General features: G+C 41.6%; 1 protein-coding gene across 1 annotated transcript in view; it reads left to right on the forward strand.

Annotated features, from left to right (window-relative positions):
• TBC1D5 (TBC1 domain family member 5) overlaps positions 1 to 23,782 on the forward strand; it is a 469,719-nt gene that overhangs the window by 380,340 nt on the left and 65,597 nt on the right. Inside the window, exons 18-19 of the mRNA XM_074945686.1 lie at positions 3,794 to 4,047; positions 15,660 to 15,725. Coding sequence (XP_074801787.1) covers positions 3,794 to 4,047; positions 15,660 to 15,725 — 320 coding nt within the window. The remainder of the gene's footprint in view (positions 1 to 3,793; positions 4,048 to 15,659; positions 15,726 to 23,782) is intronic.

Below are 23,782 nucleotides of genomic sequence, written 5' to 3' on the forward strand. Positions count from 1 at the left end.
AGTGAGCGAAGAATGGATTCGATAACTAAACAGGGGGGTTTTTTATCTTTAATTTCTGAGATTCTATGATACATTTAAAATATCTTTACAAATCTACACTATATTGCTTAATTTTTTGTTCTTTTAAAACTTTTAAATGTGTCATATTCATGTAGATTTTTCTCTTTTAATGGCTACTTACTGATGAGATAAGGTTTTCGTAAAACAAAACATTTTCATCTGAGCAGAAAATTGAAGAGAATGAATCATCTTGTTTAAAAATATACCATTCATAGTCAAGGTCAATGATGCTTATTGTGATGAAACAAAATTGTTTGCTTCATAGATTGGATTTACGTCTCCTTGACATTCATGTTTTTAAACCAATGTCTTACTTTTAAATGCATCTGCTGATAACTCTATAATATAATCAATCCTCATTTTTCTTGTAATTGTCGTGCATGTTCGGTACATTTTGATGGCTCAAGTGCAGACATTGATCCATGTTTAGTGGCTTCAATCATCCTTTGCACTAGTATATAAGCTTAATATACTATTTTAGGTGGTAGGAAATAGATATAGTGCCCTTATTCTTCTGAACTTCAATCTGGTGTCAAAGCATCTCGTCCTGCATACCTAATGCCCTGTCATTGCTTGCATTTCCTGAAACTGCAACTTGAGGAAAACACCACATAACTCCACTCAGGGATCTAAGGAAAAAAAATAGCAACAGCTTTTCGTGGCAAGCCACTAAAGTGCCAAAATTATTGTTTGGCTTGTTGTGTTCATGTCCTGAGGTGATCATTGCCAATGCAAGGTCAGTTCATAAGAGACCTGAACCCTGGCAAATGTTTAAAGCTGAATAACCAATCCTCATCTAATTCTCAGATGATATGTAACAGTCTTTGACAATTTTGATAAATTTGCTCTCATTCTGCCTACTCCAGCTAAGCACTACTTCAGTTAAAGAATGTGGTATTAACAGCTTTGAGCTGCCCAGAAAAGAATACGGTAGTAATGAAGTGGCGAGCTCTGTTTCCTCTCTTTCTGTGAGAAAAGGAATGTTGTCCCACAGTCCTTGTAAATGTGAACAAAGAGAGCCACAATATTGCCAGCCAGTTTTTCACACAGTTTGAGAATTGCTGTTTTACCTATTTGAGGAAAACTTCACCCTAAGTATGAGTGGGAAATTGAAATGCTCCATTCAATGAAATCATTAGATTTTGGCAAATGCTGTGCAATTTGAACTTATTCAAAGTAGCTACAATTCATGGAAATTAAGGTATAGTATGTTATCCTTCGAAATCATATTGACAAATGACATTCATTTTTTTTCCTCCCACCCCATATTAAACTCAATCACACAACTCGGTTACTTGAGGTGTATATTAGGCTAAGTATTTGCCAGAGTGGTTCCTGTCTGAATAATGATTTCAGGATTGGATCTATATACCATAACGTAATCCTTATTACTGTTCCCTTTTGTTTTTAACTACAGTGGCTATTTTTAATGCACTTAAGTTATTTGCATCATTAAGAACAAGAAAATTTGCTGAACAATTTCATCTCTTCAAAATAAAGGAGAAGAAAAACAGCTTCTAATTCCCAGTTAAAGTGTTAAGATAACCCAGAGATCAGCAAAGCCATTTCTATTCGATCAGACAATTGATATTCAAGCAATATACGATAAATGATTGGATGGCCTTTGCAGGAATTTCACCATCACAAAAATCATCAAGATTTTGCTTTTAATGACTTTTTTTTCTTAACTATGATCTAAATGGCTGTGCTAAAGAATCAGAAAAAAATATGTTAAAAGAAGATTATCCTTAATCATTGTACTGGGACAAAATAAAGTTTTGCAATGTTTTGGTGAATTTTAAACAAACATGCAGTAAGAATGAATTAGCATGGATAGAGTAGGAACTTGAATGTGCATCAGAATATCATCCAAAATTCCCAATATTTGTTTAGTTTGTTTTTTTAAAACCTTCTTCCTATTTACCTCCAGAATGAGTTTCTACAGAGACTTTCTACAGAGAAAGTCTAGGTGTAGAGTCAAACTGCTTAAAAAGTTGTTTGACTTCAAGTCAGAGTCGATAAGATTAAAATCTGAGAGAGCATGAGCACTAGAGAGAGAGCATCCATCCTACTTATGGGCCTTCATCCATATCTTGGTTTGGAGTTTGCCAAAGTCTGTAAGATGAGTGAATCATGCTCAGCGGGCATCAAGCCTTGTTTATGGCCAGCCTTGCCTCTGGCTATAGCTACGTCCATCACCAGACTCTTGTGGAGCCTGGAAGTAAGCTTAAGGAATGCTTGGGCATCACATACCCCTTGGTGACTTCCTGGATGGTATGTGGATATTGTCAAATGTCCTTCATCAGATAGCTCAGAACTAGATACATGGGTACTGCCATCCTATCTACAAGGAGACCCTTCTTCAGCAAAATATCTCCTCTGAAGTCCCAAATGATTTCCAGAGTAAATGGAACAGCCTTAGTCACTCTCTCACCGAGTAAGGGGAAACGGTGGATGTGCCTCTGGCATTTTTATTATGGTAGCACACACTTAGTAGCCCTAGTCACAAATCAGGACCCCCACCATGGTAGGTGCTTTATGAACACAGAACAAAAAGAAGATCCCTGTCCTGCGAAGCTTACAGTCTAAGTAGACGTCCCATATACTTGGCATTGGAAGAGCCATTCACCCTATTCCCTCCTGCTCACTGTCCTTATCATCCCATACAGACAACTCAGATTGCTGTTTGGAAGATGAAGAGGGGACTATCAAATGCCGCCTGAGCAGATGCCAACCAGTCTTGTGCTGAACTCACCATCGTCAGCGGGTTCAGAGCACACACTGGTAGCTAAGGGCATTGAGGCTGGGGCATGAGTCTTGACTCTGATATGCTTGATACACTTTCTGACTTCAGTGCTCTGAGTGCATTTAGCACTGAGGTCAGGCTTTAGACTATACATCCTCATCAACTTGGAGCAATTATTTGTATTATCATCGTACCTAGGAGCCCTAGTCATGAACCAGGACCCCACAGTTTTACTGGCTATACAATGTCTTGGAAGGAGAATGACACGTTACAGTCCATCATGGATATGACTTATCTGTGCTGACTACCAGGCCTGGAATGTCTGGAGATCTTGACTCATCATGTACAGTAATTGAATTGGCACAGACGATAAGTGCTAGCAGGGAAGTGAAGCCTTGACCTCTGGTAGGCTGTGAAAGCAACAAGGCATTGATGTTTTGACACACTGTATAACACAAATGGAGGAGCTTTGGCACACTGCATAACACAAATGGAGGAGCAGAAGAACAACACAGAATAATCAGAATAGTAATACACATGCCATACAGTAGTCTAACTTTTTCGAAGCGCCATTCCAAAAAAACATTGTTTATATGTGGCCTGGTTTTACTAAGAGTCAGGGGATGCCATAAAAATGCACAAACTGTCCTCGCTCCATAATGTAGCAGTAGGGCTTTTGTCAACATATTACAGCATTCAATATGGGTGGGAATACGACAGAGTATAAATACTCTTTTCAGTATAAAGCTTTCCGTTATATTAAACTCCATCATGATCACCCACTTCACAACATTCTCAGTATTTGCCCTCTGTTGACACTGTATTTGTATTTATGCACAAATTCACGTGTACATGTAAAATTCAATATGTGTAATGTCTTTGTGCCTTAGAAGATTTTTTCCACTCTTTGTAAAATGCTGCATATATTTGTAATGCTCTATAAATTACTAATGATCACGATATTTTCATTTCCATTTTATTTTTCAGTGCCAGTGCAAAGGTTGCTCCACTGAACATTAATAAAGTCTCCAATAGCTTGCTTAATTTTGGTCGAAAGCTGATTGCCCCAGCTATGGCTTCAGGTAGTCCTGCAGGCCCAGCTATTAGTGCTAGCAGCTTTCCTTCTGCTGTAATGCCCATCAGGAGCACTGTGGAGCCCCTCCAGCACCAACACCTACAGGCGCAGCAGCAACAGCAGAGAATGATGAAATCGGAAAGCATGCCAGTTCAGCTGAGCAAAGGTAAAAATGAGACATAAGAAAAGACTCCAGGTGTGGCGTGGAATTCCATGAATCTCAAACGGAATCTTGCAGTCAAAAATTTGCCCGAGAGGGAGCAACTTGTTGTATTGATTTGATCTGGTATTTCTGTAGATTAACATTTCTGTAACTGAAATAGTCAACTTGCGGCTAAGCTTAGACTGTTTTGTGTACTGTGGTGTGTTTGCACCTTAATGTGATTCAGTTTAGAAATTGTGGCTGTAGAGAATAGACAAATAAGATTTTTCCATCTTTTAAAAGAATTTTTTTTAAAAAAATGTTTATAGAGGAAATAGTGGATAAAACAACCTAACGCTAAACCTTAGCTGTCCCTCTAGATGTTGTTTTCTTCTCTCTCCTAAATGGCTAATATTACATTTTGGGCTGTATAACTTTCCTCATAGTTGACTCTGGCTATCAGGCATAAAGCTCTTGTGTAACAGTACTAGCTGAGTACTAATGAAGGAACATAATAGTCACTGTAAAATGTTCTGTGATTGATCCATATCTCATTCCTTTCAGAATACTGGTGTCTCATTTTGATTACAGTTAATAGCATAAAACATATTTGCTTTTGACAATTGGCATTACACCCAGAGGGAGCCCATACTCCTTTTAAGAAATACTGACTTTTTTCTTGAGGCTTAAAATGTTTCTATTTCCTTACACTTCTCAATTAAATTTTTTTTTATAGTCAACAAAATAAATAGTGGGTGATCTTAAACCTCAGCCACGGTACAGCGCACTGTACAGGAGACAGACTTCTGTTTCTTGGTCTAATGGCCCCAAGAAGATAACGTTGTTTGTTATAAGGGAGGAGTATGTAGACTCTGTGTATTCATTTCTTTCTACCTCCAAACATTTTCTAGTGGATAATGAGCTTGAAGGCAGATGTTGGTTCTCCTGAGCCCCACAGTAAGCACACAGTAGGAAGTCACTTTTTGAAATAAGCTGAAAATATATGGGGAGAAAAATAATAATAATATAAAAATAATACTTTGCACATCTATGACCCAAATGTCCTCCTCCTCCTTACCTGCCATATCAAGGGTCCTGGTGGGCCAATTCTAGCTTCTTATCAGGTATCATGTGGCCAGTGGCTATTGGTTGAGCAGAACTCAAAAGGACAGTCACAGTCGCCTTGCTTTTCCTGTATAAAGTAATTTGAAGCACTTTTCTAGGTGCCTGGCTGAAGTCCAGCTAAGTAATTCCTTAGCAATCCCAACTCAGACTTGGGGCACTGCAGAAACTGCCCCAGCAAGGCTCTACAATCTGTAAAAGTGAAAGTCCTTGCCTAGTGGCAGTTGTATGTGGGCTGAAGGAGAAACTGAAAACCAATGAATTCTTTAATGTCTCTCAGTTGAAGCAGGGCCCCACCTGACTCACATGTCAGATGTCCGAATCGTGCTCCTATTGAATCTTTGATAAAACTCCTATTCACTTCAGTGGAAGCAGATTGGGGCCTGGAGGAAAACAAGTCCAATGATTTTTTATTTTTTTTTAAAATAATGTTCCCCTTTCAGCAATTTCACAGCCCCGTTTTCTTTGTCCCAATTTTTGGTGGGGAAGGGTGGTAATAAAGTGAGGTCCTTGTAAATTTTGGAGGTTGTCTGCTTCAGATAAAATGAGTGAACGAGCTGAGACAGCTTGAAAACACTGGGTATGTCTACACTAGGAAAAAGGTGAGTATCTATATCATGACAAGAAGAAAAGGAGGACTTGTGGCACCTTAGAGACTAACAAATTTATTTGAGCATAAGCTTTCGTGAGCTACAGCTCACTTCATCCACAAGTCCCCCTTTTCTTTTTGCGGATACAGACTAACAGGGCTACTACTCTGAAACCTACATCATGACAGCTGACACATTGTGAAATCCTAGCCTAGACAGAGCAAGTTGTAGTTCTATCTAGATTTAGGTGAACCCAAGGGTTGCCCTGTCTACACTAGGATTTTACAACATGCTACCTGTCACATGTTAGCCATCATGTTGTAAAAACACCCTCTAAATACAGTAATCAGTCAGAACAGAGATTTGCAGGGGTCAGTCAGAGCAGAGAGATTTGTAATCCTGCTACAGTTATTATAAAAGTTACCATACAATGATTATTTACAACTTCCTGCACAAGTAGCAGAACAGGGATTTACAAGCTGTACTGTTACTGACAAATAATAGTAGTGATGCAAGTTAGAGATCCAGAACCAGTCTGGGCACAAGGAACTTCATAGTTGGAAAAATCCTACAGTTATGCTTCAGTAATGTACAGCATCCATATATTCTGTTAAAGACTATTCCACTTCAGTAAAATGAAGGGTAATAAGCATCTTTGTGTATCTGTAATTGCTATTTTTCTTTAGTCCAGTATTCTGTCACTGGTTTACACTGATTTGAGACTTCTCATTATTGTTTAATATAGAACCATTAGATGTGATTTAAAGACCAAAAAGACTTAAATCATTAACTATGTATAAACTTTTTGTATATGTAGTGAGAATGGTAATGATTGCTGTTTTCTATATTAGTTGACTGTACTGTTTGTTTTTCTAAATAGATATTATTTCAATTTTCCTTTGGTAAGCTACAGTTGATCGGTAATTCTAAATTATGGCAAACAAATTAGTCTAAAAGTGCTGTGATTTAGCTTTTTGAGAAACCAAGCCCAAATGGCTATAGAAATGTAAAGTCATGTCTCTAAGGTGGTGTCAAACGTTACTACCACGGTCAAAGAGAAAGTAAATTCATATATATATGGATCAGCTGATGAATGCAGATTCCTTATCTGCCTTGAGACATTGCTGTTCCCAGACACATCACTGTCTTTTTGTAATGACCATTTTGCAGATATTAGCATCGTGAAAGAAAGGGGTGGTGGGGAACATTTGCCTTGGGTACCTTCCACTTTTTCACCTTAGATCTTTCTCCTCACATGTAAACAAAGCAAAGACTTTGAAATGTTGCTAATGTTTACAAAAATGTAGTAGTTTGAGACCATACTTATTTTTAAAAATAAAAATAGCTTATTTACAGTTTATCGTGGTATAAACTCAGGATACCATGGGGATTTTATATGGGGTTACTGGAGGTCAGGGAAGTGTGCATAGATGGGTCTGGCAGCTTAAGGTGTGGATGTGTCTTCTTCCCCTTGCTTCAACCATCTGCCTTTTTCCTCCTCAGTTCTCACCACTGTATCTCTCTTCAGTTTCCTTCTGCCACACACATTCTTTCTCTCTGTCGCATCTGCTCTTAGGTTCTCATTCAACAAACACTTGTGCACATGTTTAAGTACATGAATGGGCCCCCTGAAGTCAGGTGGACTATTCAAGTGCATAAAGTTAAACCATGCATAAGCATTTGCAGGATTGGAGGTTGTTTCTGTTTTCACCCTCACCCACCTACACCTTTCTTCCTTTTATTCCCTAATGCTCTCAATACAATTCCACGATCTGGTGCTCTCTCATGATCCAATTGAGATGACTAGAAACATGAATATCAGCTCAAAGTCCAATAGACACCTGCACTTCCAACTAGTGCCTACAGTCTCATGCTGTACATGGTTCTGACTCTGTGTGTGAGGAGAACTGGCTATAGATGGCTGCTAAGGGGGAGGCTTTAGGCAGACCATAATAACAGATCCAGGAGTGGTCCTTCAGGCACATATGCACTCACCTATTCTGGTTTCACCAGCTCAGCTGGCTGACAGCTCCTTGAGGTGACAGTATGCTATTCTTTACAAAAACAAAGCACTGTATTCTGGAAACCTGATCAGTGCAGATCCTGTAAAAGAGGCATTCCCGGTTTTCAGAGTTCACGGTTATCCTAGTTGTTTTGAAAATCTGAAGTTATGTTGTTCATTTACATTAATGTATAGTGGGTTGTAACCATGGTGGGCAAGACAGATTGCTTACTGTTTTCTTGGGCCAGGGGTGAGGGGGTGGTCGGTTGCAAAATGTATTGGACACCTGATAAAATAAAGCCAACATCTGTCCTGGCATAGCTCTTCTAGATTAGCACGCCTTGCTGAGTCACCAACTAGCTGTGGCAGCAGTTACAAAAGTGTTGTTGTGCCTGTTGCTGCTTCTTCGAGTAGTGTCCCGATAAGGTTCCACTGTAGGAGTTGTCTCTGTCCCGGTGCTGCTGATCGGAGAACTTCGGTAGCAGTGTCCGTTGGGACCACACATGCTCTGTCTCGCCTCGTGCTGCACCATGAGGCTAGGCAGCGCGTGTGGGCTAACCGTTCTTGCTTCCTTCTCAACTGCCCCGGCTAGAGACAGAGCCTTTAGCTGTCCGTTAGCAGATCGTTAACTCTCCTTTTCAGTTGTTAATCTTTAGCTTTTAAAAACCCTTTAGCCTTCTTTGACTTCTGTTTGTCCATGCCCTAAAGAAAAAAACAACCCAATAACAACAACAAGAAAAAAGAAAAGGCTTCGTTCTTGTGTCAACCCTGGGTGTGGGGGGCACCCCTGGACAAGGATATGCTCAGCTCTTCAGGCTTCAAGAAGCGTCACATTTGCAGTGATGCAGTCCTGGTCACCGGTAAGCACACTCAGTGCATTCACTGCCACAGTGAGCACCACATCCAACAAAAGAGTTCCCTGTGCCAGCAGCTCTGACTGAGATTTTGCAAGGACAGAGAGCTCCACCAGAAAATCATCTTTATGGAGATGGTTCTCTGACCCCAGCCCTCCAGAAGGGCTTGAGTCTTCCCCTCAACCTTCAACTTCAAGTAGTGGGTCAAAGAAACAGTTTGGGGACTCCTCTCCCAAGTCAAAAAAGAAAGCAGGAAGTCCCCTCAGCGAGCCCAGGGATAGCCAAAAGCAATCATCCTCTCACTTGGTATTCTCTGAACTGTCGGCACAAGGATCATCTGGCACCCACGGCTCACAGCAACCATCAGTGTCCAGTGCTGTTGATAGGCCCACAGACGCTTTGGGCATGGGCACCAAATCTTCAGGACAGAGAGACAATGGCAAACTCCCTAATACGCTCCTGTACACGAGCTGTTGTCTCGTTACCGGTGGCAGCATCGGCCCATCCAGCACCAGAGAGATCAGTATGGGTGAGGTCCCCATCTCCCCTCGCACCACCACCAACACCCAGATGCTCGGTAAAGGTAGAATTCCATCAGGCCAGTGACCTGGCTATGTTGGAAGCTCCTGGCTCTTCGCCCATCGGTACCGAGATCACGGCACCGACCCATGGCCAACCATAGGGTATTTCCCAATATGTCATGCCCCTCTGATATTGAGTTAGGGATCAGTCAGTAAGTCGGACGGGGTTTCTCTGTATTCCTCCCAAGCTCCATATAGGGCCCAGTATCAACAGGGTTTGAGAATGTACCACCAGACAGCCCCATCACCATCTTGGTATGGTCACCCATGGGCACCTCCACCAGGCTCTGTGCCACTGTAGTGGCCACACTGGGACCCCTGGGTGGCGCACCAACAACCTGCCTCTTGGGCACCAAGTATCACCTGAGAGCTTCCGAGGCATGCCCTCTCAGCTACAGCATCACAGACCTCAGAACCCCAAGAAGTGGCGCAGGAAGAGGTAGACAGAGGAGGAGATCACACTGAAGGCCATCCTCTTCTTCACCGGACAAAGCAGTCATGCTGTCGCCACCTTCCATGGCAGATGACTTCCGCTTGTTCTGAAATCTGTTGAAGAGAGTGGCGGACATCCTCTGCGTAATATTGGAGGAGGTTAAAAATACACACCTCCAGCTTATTGATATCCTCCAGGCCTCATCTGCCTCCAAAATTGTCCTCCCAATCAATGAGGCCATCCTAGACCGAGCTAAGATGGTGTGGCAAACCCCAGCCTCGGTGGCCCCAACATGCAAAAGGGCAGACAAAAAATATTATGTCCCTACAAAGGAATCAGAATTCCTGTTCACCCACCAACCACCCAATTCCATTATGGTGGACTCTGTGAAATCTCACAGCCGACAGCACAACTCTAGGATGACACCCTGTGACAGAGACTGGAAGCACCTTGATCTCTTTGGTAGGAAGGTGTATTCCTCACCTACCTTACAGTTTCGAACTGTCAACTACCAGGCACTCTTGGCAAAGTATAAGTACATGAATTACAATAAATTACATTACTTTATTGATAAGCTGCCGGAGAGTTCACAGGATTCCTTCAATGCCATCATCCAGGAAGGACAACTGGTGGAAAAAACAACTTTGCAATCGTCCCTTGACTCCGCCCACATTACTACCAAGATCATCTCCACAGATATGATGATGAGATGAGCCCTGTGGCTCCACCTCTCGGGATTCCCGAAGGAGGTGCAGATCACAGTGGATGACCTCTCTTTTGAGGGGATGAAGCTCTTCGCCGAGAAGACAGACGCCTCTCTCCACTCCTTGAAGGTTTCCAGGACCACTCTCCAGGACACTGGGAATCTACACACTGGGGCAAAAAAGATGTTTTAGCCCTCAGTGCCATCGGAGGCCTTATTCTCGTCACAATGCCACTAAACCCCAGAAGAAAAAGGGAAAGTTCTCGAACCGAAAGCCTTCAGGTGCCCAGTCCTCAATCCAACCATGTGCCTGTAAGCATCACTTTTGACAGGCAGGTCGAGGCACTGCAAGACCACTCCGCGCTACTACCTGTGACCATGTACCCATTTGGTGACCTTTGGTAACGTTCCATGGTGGGTGGGAGCTCATAAAGTTGGACAGATGGGTCATAGAGATCATCAGATTTGGTTATTCCATCCAATTCACTTCCCTGCCCCCTCTACAATACTCTTCCCCATTCCTTTTCAGGGACCCTTCTCACAGAACTCTACTACAGCAGGCAATAGATCAGTTCCTGCAGTTACGAGCCATAGAACCAGTACCTCAACATGTACAAGGCAAGGGGTTTACCCTCGGTACTTTCTGATACCCAGAAGGAAGGGAGGTTGGAGGCCCATCTTGGACCTCAGAGTTCTCAACAAGTTTGTCAAAATTCAGAAGTTCAAGATGGTCACATTATCAATTATCATACCATCACCAGAACAGGGAGACTGGTTTTCAGCCCTCGACCTACAAGATGGCAATTTTCACATCTCAGTACTGCTGGCTCATAGACGTTTCCTCAGGTTCACTCTGGGAAACAACCGTTAACAATACAGGGTCCTTCCCTTTGGACTTTCGTCAGCCCTGAGAATATTTTTCAAAGTTCTCTCAGAGGTGCCCACATATTTAAGATCTTAAGGGATAATGATCTATACTTACCTAGACAACTCTCTTCAGTGCCCGGATGCTTCAGGACCGTCAAGACACTGAGGGCATGATGCACTCATTTACGGAACTGGGCCTACAGATGAATGCCCAGAATTTGACCCTCACACCAGTGCAATGTCTAGAATTCATAGGGTCCGACCTAGATGCACTACAGGACAAACCCTTCCTACTTCAGGACAGATTTCTGTCGCTAGTATTACTTATAGACATGGCTCAGTGCAGCCCCCAAGTACCAGATACAATCTGCCTCCCGCTCCTGGGGCATATGGCAGTCGGCACAGCAGTGAATCCACATGCCAGACTTCACATGCAATGCCTTCAGCTGTGATTCAGCTCGGTTTACAGGTCGAATAGGGACAGCTTGGATAGACCCGTCACTGCCCACCATGATCAAGAACTCCCTGGACTGGTGGAAGAACCCAGCCAATGCATGCAAAGGGATCCCCTTCTTTCAGGTGCCACCTTCGTCACTCTTTACCACAGACATATCATTGGATAGGGCATGCTTTTAAACTGTCTCACAGCACAAGACAAATACCATATATCCCAACTTGAGGATCCTCCACCTCAAAGCATGGCTCCTATGTGGTTCCAGCACCTATAGAGCTCATGGTCAAAGAAAGTGCAAGAGGTTCTACTACCCCAGGGGTCGGCAACCTGCGGCACATGTGCCGATTTTTACTGGCACACTGCTGCCAGCCGGGGTCCCAGCTGCCGACCCCACTCAGCCCGCTGCCTGCCTGAGTGAACGGAACCCCAGGCCAGCAGCGGGCTGAGAGGGGCCAGCAGCCGAGACCCCAGCTGGCAGGAGCCAGCGGACGGAACCCCAGACCGGCAGCAGGTGAGCCGCTGCCGGGCTGGGGTTCTGTCTACCACTCCGCTCAGCCCACTGACGGTCTGGGGTTCCGTCCACCACTCCGCTCAGCCCACTGACGGTCTGGGGTTCCGTCCACCACTCCACTCAGCCCGCTGACGGTCTGGGGTTCCGTCCACCACTCCACTCAGCCCGCTGACGGTCTGGGGTTCCGTCCACCACTCCGCTCAGCCCACTGACGGTCTGGGGTTCCGGCCGCCAGCCCCTTGCCAGCCGGAGTACCGGATATCAGCCCCGCTCAGACTGCTGCGGGCCTGGGATACCAGCCACCAGCCCCACTCATCTTGCTGCTGGTCTGGAGTTCCAACTGCCCAGCCCCCTACCAGCCGGGGTTCTGGCCGCCAGCCCCACTCAGCTCGCTGCCAGTCTGAGGTTTTGTCAGGGGCCCCTGTAAATGTAAAATTTATTACTGGCTTGCAAAACCTTAAATTAATGAAGACTTGGCACACCACTTCTCAAAGGTTGCTGACCCCTGTACTACCCATTAGAAAGTCCTCCACACAACGCACTTGCCTGCAGAAATGGTCCCGGTTCAAGATTTTCTGCACGTCCCAACCAATCTCTCCAGTGTCAGCAGCTCTTCCACATATTCTGGAATATGCTCTGACCCTTAAAAATCGGGGTTATCCCTGAGTGCTCTCAGGGTTCACCTAGCAGCTTTTACAGGATTTTACAGTACCGTAGACGGGTATTCAGTACTTTCGCACTGGCTACTAAACGGTTCCTTAAGGGAATAACAAATCTCTTCCCTTGACTTCCCACCCCTTGTGGGACCTAAACCTACTGTTGAAAGGGCTGTCTACGCCCTCCCTTCGCTAGCATACCCATCAATGAAAACAGTCTTTCTAGTTGCAATTATCTCAGCAAGGGGAAATAGCAGCTCTGATGGTGTATCCCACACAATATTCTTCTCTGACAAGGTTACACACAGGCTGCATCCAAGGTTCATCCCTGAGGTGACCGCCTCGTTTCACATAAATCAGTCTATTCATGTTCCTGCCTTCTACCCCAAGCCTCACCGAGACAATAGGGAGGCCATATTGCATACCCTAGACGTTAGGAGAGCCCTTGCATTCTACCTTGACAGGACAAAGGCTTTCAGAATGTCCCTTTGACTATTTCTTTCTATGATGGAAAGATCTAAGGCCTCAGAGATATCAGCTCAAAGACTCTCCAAGTGGGTCTCGAATTGCATCAAGCAGTGCTACCAAATTCATAACATGGCCCCTCCAGATTCGATCCATACGCTTTCCACGAGATCAATCTCCTCATCTGTCACCTTCCTCAAGGATGTTCCCATTTCAGATATCTTCAGAGCGGCGACCTGGGTGTCATTCCACACCTTTGCAGAACAGTATGCGATCACCGGGGACTTTGTCTCTGATGCCATCTTTGGCTCCACAGTACTATCATCTGACTAACTCTGTTCCAAAGCCCCAGCCCTGCAAGGGGGTACTGCTCAGGAGTCACCTACAGTGGAGTACAGTTAGGGACAGTACTCGAAGAAGAAGAAGAAGTTACTCACATTGTGCAGTAATGATGGTGCTTCGAGATGTGTGACCCTATGGGTGTTCCACAACCTGCCCTCCTCCTCTCTACTTCAGAGTTCTTGCTATTACTCTGTGGTAGAGAAGGAACTGAGGACGGTTAGCCGGCACATGCTGGGTAGCCTTGTGGCGCAGCACAAGGAGAGACAGCACACGTGTGGGCCCAATGGACATGGCTACCGAAGTTCTTTGATCAGCAGCACAGGGACGCAGACACACCTACAGCGGAGCACTCATAGGGACACTACTCAAAGAAACATCATTATTGCACAAGGTGAGTAACTTCTTCCACCTTCAAAGTCACTCACACTACATTTATAATGAGGGGGGCTCCTTTTTTATCAGGAGCTGATTTTTTAAAGATCAATAATTTATGTCCTTTCTTCATTTTAAAGTTTTTGTAATGTGCTGAATTCTTGTGACGTTAATGCCAATGCACTAAAATAAGGTAAATGGAGAACTGTAGACTGATCTAAAAGAATACAATTATAAATCTGAAAATTCCAGATTCATCTGTAATGTTAGAAATAATAGTTGAACTAAGTACCCACGCACTGAGGGTGCCACCTAATTGAAAAATCAAATTCTGCTAATATTAAATTAACCGTACTCAGTCTACCCTACAGTATAGGAGAAGATCGGGCACCAATACTGCTTTCTTGTGTAAGATAGCATGCTAACAGCAAAAGAATTAAAATATTGTCCTATTCCTACTGAAGGAGCACTTCATTGACCCTGAGGTTAAATTTAAAGCTTGAGTTCAGTGTACTGTGTGTAGAGCTTGTTATCCTAAAAGGAAAATAAATGTGAAGGGGAAAATGTCTCTGGAAAAAAACCTGGCTAAGTTGTTGCCCTCTGTGTGTCACAGGATTTCTTGTTTCTTCAGAAGCCGCTTACTCTTTAATTACCAGCTGGTGATGTGTTCATAGAAGAAAAGAGTTTCTCCTTCAGTTCGTCTTTGTGATATTGACCGTACCTAATTTTTTGTATCATTTAAATTACAGTACAAGATATAGTTTTCCTTTGGGGTCCTTGACTCAAAAAGGCTTTTGATTTGAATTCCACTTTATCACAAGCGCATATTAAATGACCAATATGAAAATGAAATGCCACCAAAATTATGTTCAGCTATTGGAGTGTCCAGACTACTATTTATTTTGCATGTTTACATTTCTGAAGTAGTTGTAGTAAAACAAGATCTTCATAATCAATATAACATTATGACATGCCACTCAACACAGTCTATTTGAATTCACTATATATTTTAACTCCCTGCTGATGATGTCTGGAAAACAAGTGTGTTGTTTCTGGGGCAAAAGGGAGCAGCTGTGCTTACTCAAAGCAGAGCTACATAGTAATGAATAGAATAAACTGCAGACTAACAAATCTGTTACTTTTTTGTTGATTTTAGTACTGCATTACTGACAACACTATTTCATATGTGATTAAGAAAATGCATATTAAAATCAGCAACAGCAACATAAAGGTGTGAGTTTAGCAGCACCGTAGAACAAATTGCCACAACTAAACATATTTTGCTTCTAGCACTTCACGATAATAGCACAACTCTCTGATACTGTTTTGTGCATTAGTATCAGAGTTGTACTACCATTGTGAAGAGCCAGAAGCAAATTATGTTTAGGTGTGCAGTTTTGTTCACATCTTTATGAAAAAAAAATCTCTTTACACTTTGGGGGTTTTTTTCTGCATACCTGCTTTATATAAAAAAACCACACGTTTCTTTGCCAAAACATCCCATTAATTTTTGCCAACTCTCTTTTGTACATATTTTTCAGCTACTATTTTTGCTTGGTTCATGTTGTTTCTTGTGTGGAGTTAGTGTCACCTTTGTTCAGTGAACCACAAGTTAAAAGACTTTATTTCAATAAATTGTATTTGTTCTTGTAAAAATCCTAAGATGTTTTTATTTATTTACTAGGAGATGTAGTTACAGGCAGCGAAGCACAGATGACTGATCCTGCTCAGAATCGAACAGCCCTCCAAGGTACAGTTGCTATGGCAACTCATAGTATCTCTTTGCCTGCAGCATTATCATTGGTCTGTCAAGGAACATCATTCCCCCCCCCCCCCCCCCGCTGGATTTCATCTGCGATTTTTCCATTTCCAGTGCTTATTAACTCACTGTCCTCGTCCATCCACTGGGTGGCACTGTTGTTCAGAAGAAAAAAGGTCTCCCTTCAATTCATTAACACCATGATGCTGAGTGTGGCTGTGATAGTGATTTACATTCACTATGTGCCAGCTTCTGTCTTTGCTAAAAATCTGATTGATCTTGTATTTTGTAGTTAATTTCACACTTTACTTTGTTAATATTCAGATTCTCTTTTTTGGTGCGCATATTCACGATGATAGTCTTAGATTGAGGCATTTGGGACTGGAAGCCTGCTGTAATTAATCGGAGATGCATTTTTACTTAAAGAGAAGGCTTAGCTGCCTGAATGTGAAATATTAAGATATCAATATCTGTAGATTGAATTGTTTTAAATAAATTGAAAAACTGAGTGGAAAAATTTTATAGCAGTTAGAGTATTGGTAAAGACAGGGGAATTGTACAGTAGTTTGCATGAACTTTCAAAATAGATTAGCAAAGAAAGTCAAATTAATAAGAAACAACACCTGTAGAAATCATTCTTTTTCAAATTTCAGTACTGTACATCCTAGTTACTGGAACTGCCGTATTATAGATTAGCAGATCTGAGTACTCTTCACTTCTCCTTGAGATCCTGTCCTACTTTGGCTTTCCTGGCTTAGTCCTCACTTAGGTTATCATCCTCTTCCCCTTTTCCTTGATCCCTATCTTGCTCCATTCTTTATCCCTGGACAGCCTTGTCAACCTACATGGATTCAACTATTACCTTTATGCTTACTACTCACAAATCAACTTCTCTACAGCTGATCTGTTTTACTCCTGCCCAGTCCCTGATTTCATCATGGATCTCCAGTGTTTGTTTCTGTATGGCTCATCTACAACTCTCTCTTAGTAAAGCTAAAACCAAAGTGTTTTTCTTTCTTTCTAAATCCTCTCCACTTTCCCCCTCCTCCATTGAAGTTACTGCCACCATCCTCCAGGCTCACAGCCTGGAAAGTAACTTTAGCCACTTACTCTTATTCTCCCCACATATCCAGGCGGTATCTAAATCTTGCTGCTGCTTCCTCCAGAATGTATAGAAAATCAGAAACTTCCTCTCGGTCCTGAAACTAAAATGTTCATAACCCTTCTTATCCCATTTTGATTATCGTAACCTCCTTCTCTTTAGCCTGACTTGTACCTGAGTCATAATCTCCAGTACCTTCAAAATGCAGTCACTAATAATCTTTCCCCTGCTCACCAGTTTGTCATCCCCTCTCTGAGTCCTTCTCCTGGCTTCCCATTGTACACCGCATTCAGTTTAATCTCTCAATTTTGCCTTCAGGCCGCTGCACGACTCCACCCCAGCCCTTTCGCCAGCAGTGCCAACCCTCATACAGAATTCAGTTTCTTCTCCTAACCCAGCATCTGTGCCTTTTTCCAGGGGTACAGAAGCTGAGCCTTTGTAACCACAGGACCAGGCAGAACATCAGGTTCCTTTAGCAGCATGCAAATAGTCAGTGTTGTGGGAGCACTGCTTCTTCTGGCATGGGGAGGGTGTACCAGCTGGAGTACTCTCTCTGCATTTTGACATGGCATCCTCAATCTCTGTGAGCAAATAGGCGACCGTTTCTGCATCCATGCACATGTTCACATGGTAAACGTACTGTATGGTAGTGTGCCCAGACTAGTCTTGCGTTTAGTACTGCACAACTTTTTCTTCTGTACATTCCTCTGATGTTTTTAGCTTAAGCTTTCTGAAGTCTGCTGTCTAAATTGAAGGGCCCCTCTGTGCATGTTTTCATTCTAGAAGGTTGGGCTATTAATATGCTATTTTGAGCTCTTTTTAATGAGAATGGAGTGTATTGATCTTAGATTGAGTAGCAGAGGGGAGAGGGTTGTTGTGAATCAGTGATGTTCCAAGGTTGCCAGTTGAAGTACTAGAGAAGAGTGGGCTGTATTAGCTAGTGGTGTAGTCTCATTACTATATATAGTTCTGTTTGTCGCCTTCTTACACATTTTGGCGGCACATTCGAGGTAGGGGTTCTGTTCCTTATTTATTTGTTTTGATTCTACTTGATTTTCCAAAATTATATGCTTCCTTAGATGTCCTTAGATGTGGTTAGCCATTCTGTAGGGTGACTGTACTATGCCATTAGTTGGTAAGTGTGGTGAATCAGTGGGACATGCTACAAAGTCCCAGCTGTTATTTTGTATTTACTCTGCTGAGGTCCTGAAACCTGTGTAGCGCAGGCAATGCTCAAATGTGCTGTTCCAACATAAAATGAAGATTCTTAAGTTTTCAAAAATGGACACAGGTGGCATAAATCTGAAATAGTTGACACAAGCATTATGGTAAGACTTTGTGATTTCCACAATGCAAGGTCTCAAGGGAGCTGCAACTCTGCCAAATTTTAGACTTACAGCATTGGAGTTTGCTATTTAAATGGGTCCTGTTTTGTTAATCAAAGCATATAGGGCCGGTTTGACTTGTCTTTGATTTGTTTTCTCTAATTTTAGATATCGCAGCCTTTCTGATCATTGGTGATAGCCTGTTTTAATTAATAGTGATTTGCCACTCCTTTTTGGTTCTTGATATGTAGTTCTTGATCTTCCCAATAATTGTCGGTATCACGGTAGTGCCCACAGAAATGGAGTAGACACAAAGTTTAATGGTGAATATTTTCCTTAGGTTTGCTCAAATTTACGTGCAAGTTCTTTTTTTATAGTCTAGTGTCCATTTTAGTTATCACTTATGTCTGAAAACTATAGATATATATTTATGCTCATCATTTCTTCTGGTTTAGAGCTTTATATTTTAGCTTTCATAGCATTCCATATAACTTTTTCTAGTTGTCATTTGGTTATCCATTTGTATTCAGGAAGTGTTCGATTGTTCAAGTCTCTTGATCTCATTTAAGTAATTCCGCTGCAGAACAGTGTTGTTGTGCAGTCTACTGAGCTCCTTGTTATAGATAGTTTTTCTATTACCAGTGTATTGATTTATTTTAATCTTTTCTGTAAACTGTGATCCTTTTTTTACAGTCTGTCTGATGGCATGGTATTTACCAAAAGGACAGTTTGCTGCCCTTTTCTATTTCCTGTGTGATTTATATTTCTGGGGGGTTAGTCCTGTGAGAACATTCAAAAATACTTTCACTTTTACAACTCACCTTTTCCATTATGTGGGTTTGATTGAAACTGTGGTATTGTTATTTGCATGCATGATGCTGTGATGTGTTCCAAGTACTGTGTATCTATTTCTGCGAATATTGATGGTATCTGTGAACCTATTGCTACGTCATCTACTGGCACACAGTATTCACTAATGTAGTTAAAACAGGTTGAGCACAAAAGCATGTAATGGCATCATATGTAATATAAAGTCTGTCATTTTTTCACATTGTTCTTTGTTTCAATTATCCTGAACAAATATGGAAGTTATCTAGTCGTCACTTATTCAGGGGGAAAATAGCTTATTTAGCTTACCCTTTATATGTTACCTATTTTTTAAATTTCTTTCTTCTCATTCTATCTTTGATTTCACACTCCACACCCAATAAGTTATTCTTATTTTTAGCATTTATATTTCCCAGCCATGGCTTGAGATCCATGAAATATACCCTTCAGATTACATCAAAACTATAAATTTTTTGTAAGAAATTCTGAAAAGTTGCTGTCAACCATTGTGATGGGATAAAAAAAGAGGTGGTATATAAGGGAGGTAGGACCTAAACTCTCTCTGATTTTTTTTCTCAATCAACATGTATGTATAAATGACCTGAAGTGTCTTATGCTTCCACCACTGCACCCTGACAGGTATGGATGGAACAATGCAAGTTGCTCCATTTTTTCTTTATCTGAGAGGGTCCAAGTCTTAGTTTGGGGTAATTCTGCCTCAGGGCTTTCTCATATGAGATACACTGGGGTCCTGTACTATCCACCTTCCTTTCAGTGTGTACATGATGCTGCTGTGGTAAAATTGTTCGGATAAGGGCTAGCTGCTGAAACTGAATCCTGACAAGATGGGAGGTTGCGGTGGTTGTCTGGGGCAAATACCAGGAAGATACAGTAGGTAGATACCTACCTTCTCAGTTGAGGGGGCATTTACCTTATGTTAACAAGTTCAGTCTCGGGGCCCACTAGATCCTAGCTACTTTGGACATTCAAAGAGCAATAGTATCTGATATTGTTTTTATTCATCTTCATTATTAAAGGAGGTTGGGACTTTTTCTCTGGACACTGACCCCTTCCTAATTTTGTCACTTCCAGATTAGTTTACTGTTTACAGCACTCAATGGGAAACTTCCATTAACATAAGTAGAAAGTGGCTTCCAACTTGCTTAGTGGTGGTTTACATATGGAGCATATTACAGCTGTGCTCCATCGGCACTGGATCCCAGAGTATTTACAAGTCTAATTCAAGATGCTAATTGGATGTATACTGCTCTACGTCATTTACTATAAATCCTGGCTACCTTGGAGATTGCCTCTTTCCTCATGTCCTTTCCCTAGAGCTGAAATTAGCAGAGGTGATTGATTATTGTTGCTGCTGCTATTATCTAAAGCTTCAAGATTTAAACCATTAAGAGATGGAGTCAGAGCACTTTCACTGCGCAGCCCTGGTCTCAGGAATTCATTTCTCCCAACAAAGCCAAAGTTAGCTGACTGCAAAGCCTATCTGGTTTTTTTTTCAGTTCTTTCTTGAGAGACATGGCTTAGGAGCTTGAAGATTATTCTGAGTGAAAGCTGTTGACTCCTTTTAGTTATCACTGTATTCGATTTTTTGGTATCAATGTGAGGTTTTTTAATTTGTATATTACCCAAGAGAGCATGATAGGCCACTTTATAAACTAAATTGCTAGGGAGAACATTCATAAAGTAAAAAAAAATGAGGAAAATTAGACTAATTATTTTTTGTAGAAGATCTTCAGCCACCATCTCCTACATTCTTAATGATACCAACTAGAATACCAAATATGGGATTAAAAAAATAGCTGAAATTTCAGGAAGTTTGAATTCAAACTAAATTTCAAATCCAAGCATAGTGAGTCAGGCTCATCTCTATTTGTTATTTAAGTCATAAAATACAATGTACATAATGGAGCATTTATAAAATAATTCAGATGATGTTTCAGAGCAAGGGGCCAAACGTGGTGATTGTGAATAGAAAAGTGCAGGAGTCATCTTCAATTGTGTTGTGCCGTAGCAGTGTTTTCCATGGCGATGGTTTCATGTTTTATCCTGAACCTTGTCTTTTAGCCCTGCTTTGGTTTAGACCATTGTCACCATTTCAGAACCACACTGAACATTGTTTTCTACTGTAGAAGATCAATATCAGGCGTTCAGTATATTCATTCATTTATTTAGACAGTTACATTTTAATGTGCAACTTTCAGCTTGCTACCTGAAGCCTCTCTTGTTTCAATAAAGCTGCTAGAAAAATAGCAGCTTTGTTGAATCATTCAATTTTATCATGAGGTATCTGACCCTTTTTAAAGGTTCTTGTGATTTTATGATTTCTGCTTTCACTCTGGTGAAGTTTTGTTGATTTCAGAAATGGCCACCATCTCCCATTACAATTTATGGGACTGAAGCCTGGGGTTTCCCTCCCAGTGATGTCTGCCATTCCTTACAGCCTTTTCAGGTGAAGTGAGACTGCCTGCAGCAAAGATGGCCACCATCTCCCACACTTTCCAGTGGGGCTGAAGCCAGGCTGCCTTCAGGAAAGATGGTGGCTGCTTAGTGACCATGTGAAGGATAACAGGCTTGAGGGGGAATGAGGGAGAGGAAGGCAAAAGGGAGATTAAAGGGAGTTTGGGGAAAAGTGAGGAAAGGTTTATTCATCACCTTTTCTACCCCGCCAGGAAGCTTGTTGAACATTCAAATCAATCCTCCCTGCATTCTGTTCAATTACCCATCATCTGATTCTGCAGTATGTGGTGTCTTATTAACTGTTGTGTCCTGGCCCAATTCTTCAGACAAGATTTCAATGTATCCAGTTGTTTGTTTTTAAATAGTGTTTTCATTTGAAGTCGTTTTCCCAAGATCACATGTTTGTTTGGGTTTATACTTTTCCTTTAAGAAAAACTATAATTTTTATCAAAAAATTAAACTATCAGTATTATGTGCCACACATATTGCAAGGATCAGAACGCTATTGAGAACTCTACAATGGGACCCCGTCAACCAGTCTCTTGGACGTCTAAGAGACTTTGCATGGGTGGACCTCATTTTAGGATCGAGGCCTTAGAAGACACTGGACAGTGCTAATGTATTTTCTAAATATATATAAAAACAAAAAGTAGACTTGTGTTCCCTAGTCTTTTAATTTTGTTTAATCTGTGGTGTTAATATTCCATGTGGCTTTTTGGTGTCTTAATCTCTCTCTTGCTTTCTACAGCCTTTTCTAACTTTGTTTTCTATTGTAGTTTTCTATTGTTTTATCTCTGTGGTGTGGATTTATTATGGAAACACATTTCAAGGAGTAAAGCTGCAGTCCATATTGGAGGGGAGAATGTGATTTACCACAGAAAGGGAGTTGTAAAATTTTCAAAATAGTTTAAGCAACAACCATTACAAAATACAGACCATGCTAGCAGCTGTATGCAATTATATATAGCATATGCAAGAGTGAAATTGGCATGAAAGGCCGAAGCAGCAATGCTTTTGTGTAAAACCAAGGGCAGATTGTAAGGAGATTTATCAGAAAACCAGTGAGTAACTTTATACCTGTGCGTGCGGGTCACTTCCTTTGCGTGAATGATTTCTGATTTCATAGAGGTTAGTAAAACAAAAGGGATCAGTCAAAATAGCTGACCATACAATGTGATGACTGTAAAGTGTATAGTGAATTCACAGGCGAAAGCATTCATGAAATCATATATAAGGCCCTACCTAATTGCTGATATTGCAGATCCCGCAATATTAGGATTCCTCCGCCATTTTGTCAGCCAGGTGCCTGACAGCGGGAGCCCACCATGAGCGGGACTGAGAGCGGGACGCCGGCTGCCGCCACCAGGGGCTAACAGCAGGACCCCAGCCACCTGGGACTGATAGAAGGACATTAATGACTGTAAAATAGATGCAGCAAAATGTCTGGTTATCAGAAAAAGTAGCAGGCATAACATCGTACTTGAATGCTTATATTGTTCCAGTAATTTTTTTTTAAATAGGTTTTCTCTGGCTTTTCCAAATTATTGCAATTAATAAAGGTCTATTATTACTTTTCCGCCGTTTTCAATGTCTTGTCCACAACCCATCCACAATTATTTGACAATCATCCCATGATTCAAGTAGAGTCTTAATTATATATCAATTCACAAAAGCAGCAAAATCAGAAAAGAGAACTGAGAGAGAAAATAATTACAGAAGACTAAAAAGAATCCTGGTCCATAATTTCTCATGGCATTTTATAACTTTTTTCACTGCAGTAGTATTTAACTTTCCTTTCAAATTAGGATTTTGTGCCCCTCATACTAGATCCGCTTTCCCATATACACTTTAAAAAAGCTTTTTTAAAAATCCTAGCTCCACTTTTATCATCCATCCCAGTTCATCTTTGCAGCCCTAATGACAGTACATCATCATGAAAACTGGGATATTAATTGTTTTTGTTATGGGGCTATTAAATTAATATTTTAAATAAGCAATATTAAAAGCAACCCTGTTGACCTAAATAAAAGTTTTTGTTTCTTGCCAAGGCTAACTCTGTTGCTAATATAGGAAATGTCATTTTGCATCAGATCAGTGGGCCATCTAATCCAGCATCATCTCTCTGCTAGTGGCCAGCACCAGATGCTTCAGAGAAAGGTGCAAGAAACCTCACAGTAAACTGCCCTCTATGAAGGCCTTATCCTAATCTCTGATAGTTGTAGAGTGGTTTAAGCCCTGAAGCATGAGATTTTTATATTCCTTCCCAAAATGTGTTTAGCATTAACTGTAATAACTCTAGATTTCCTTCCTGGGTAAGT

This window comes from Natator depressus, chromosome 2 (genome assembly GCF_965152275.1).
Source record: "Natator depressus isolate rNatDep1 chromosome 2, rNatDep2.hap1, whole genome shotgun sequence".
NCBI lineage: Eukaryota > Metazoa > Chordata > Testudines > Cheloniidae > Natator > Natator depressus.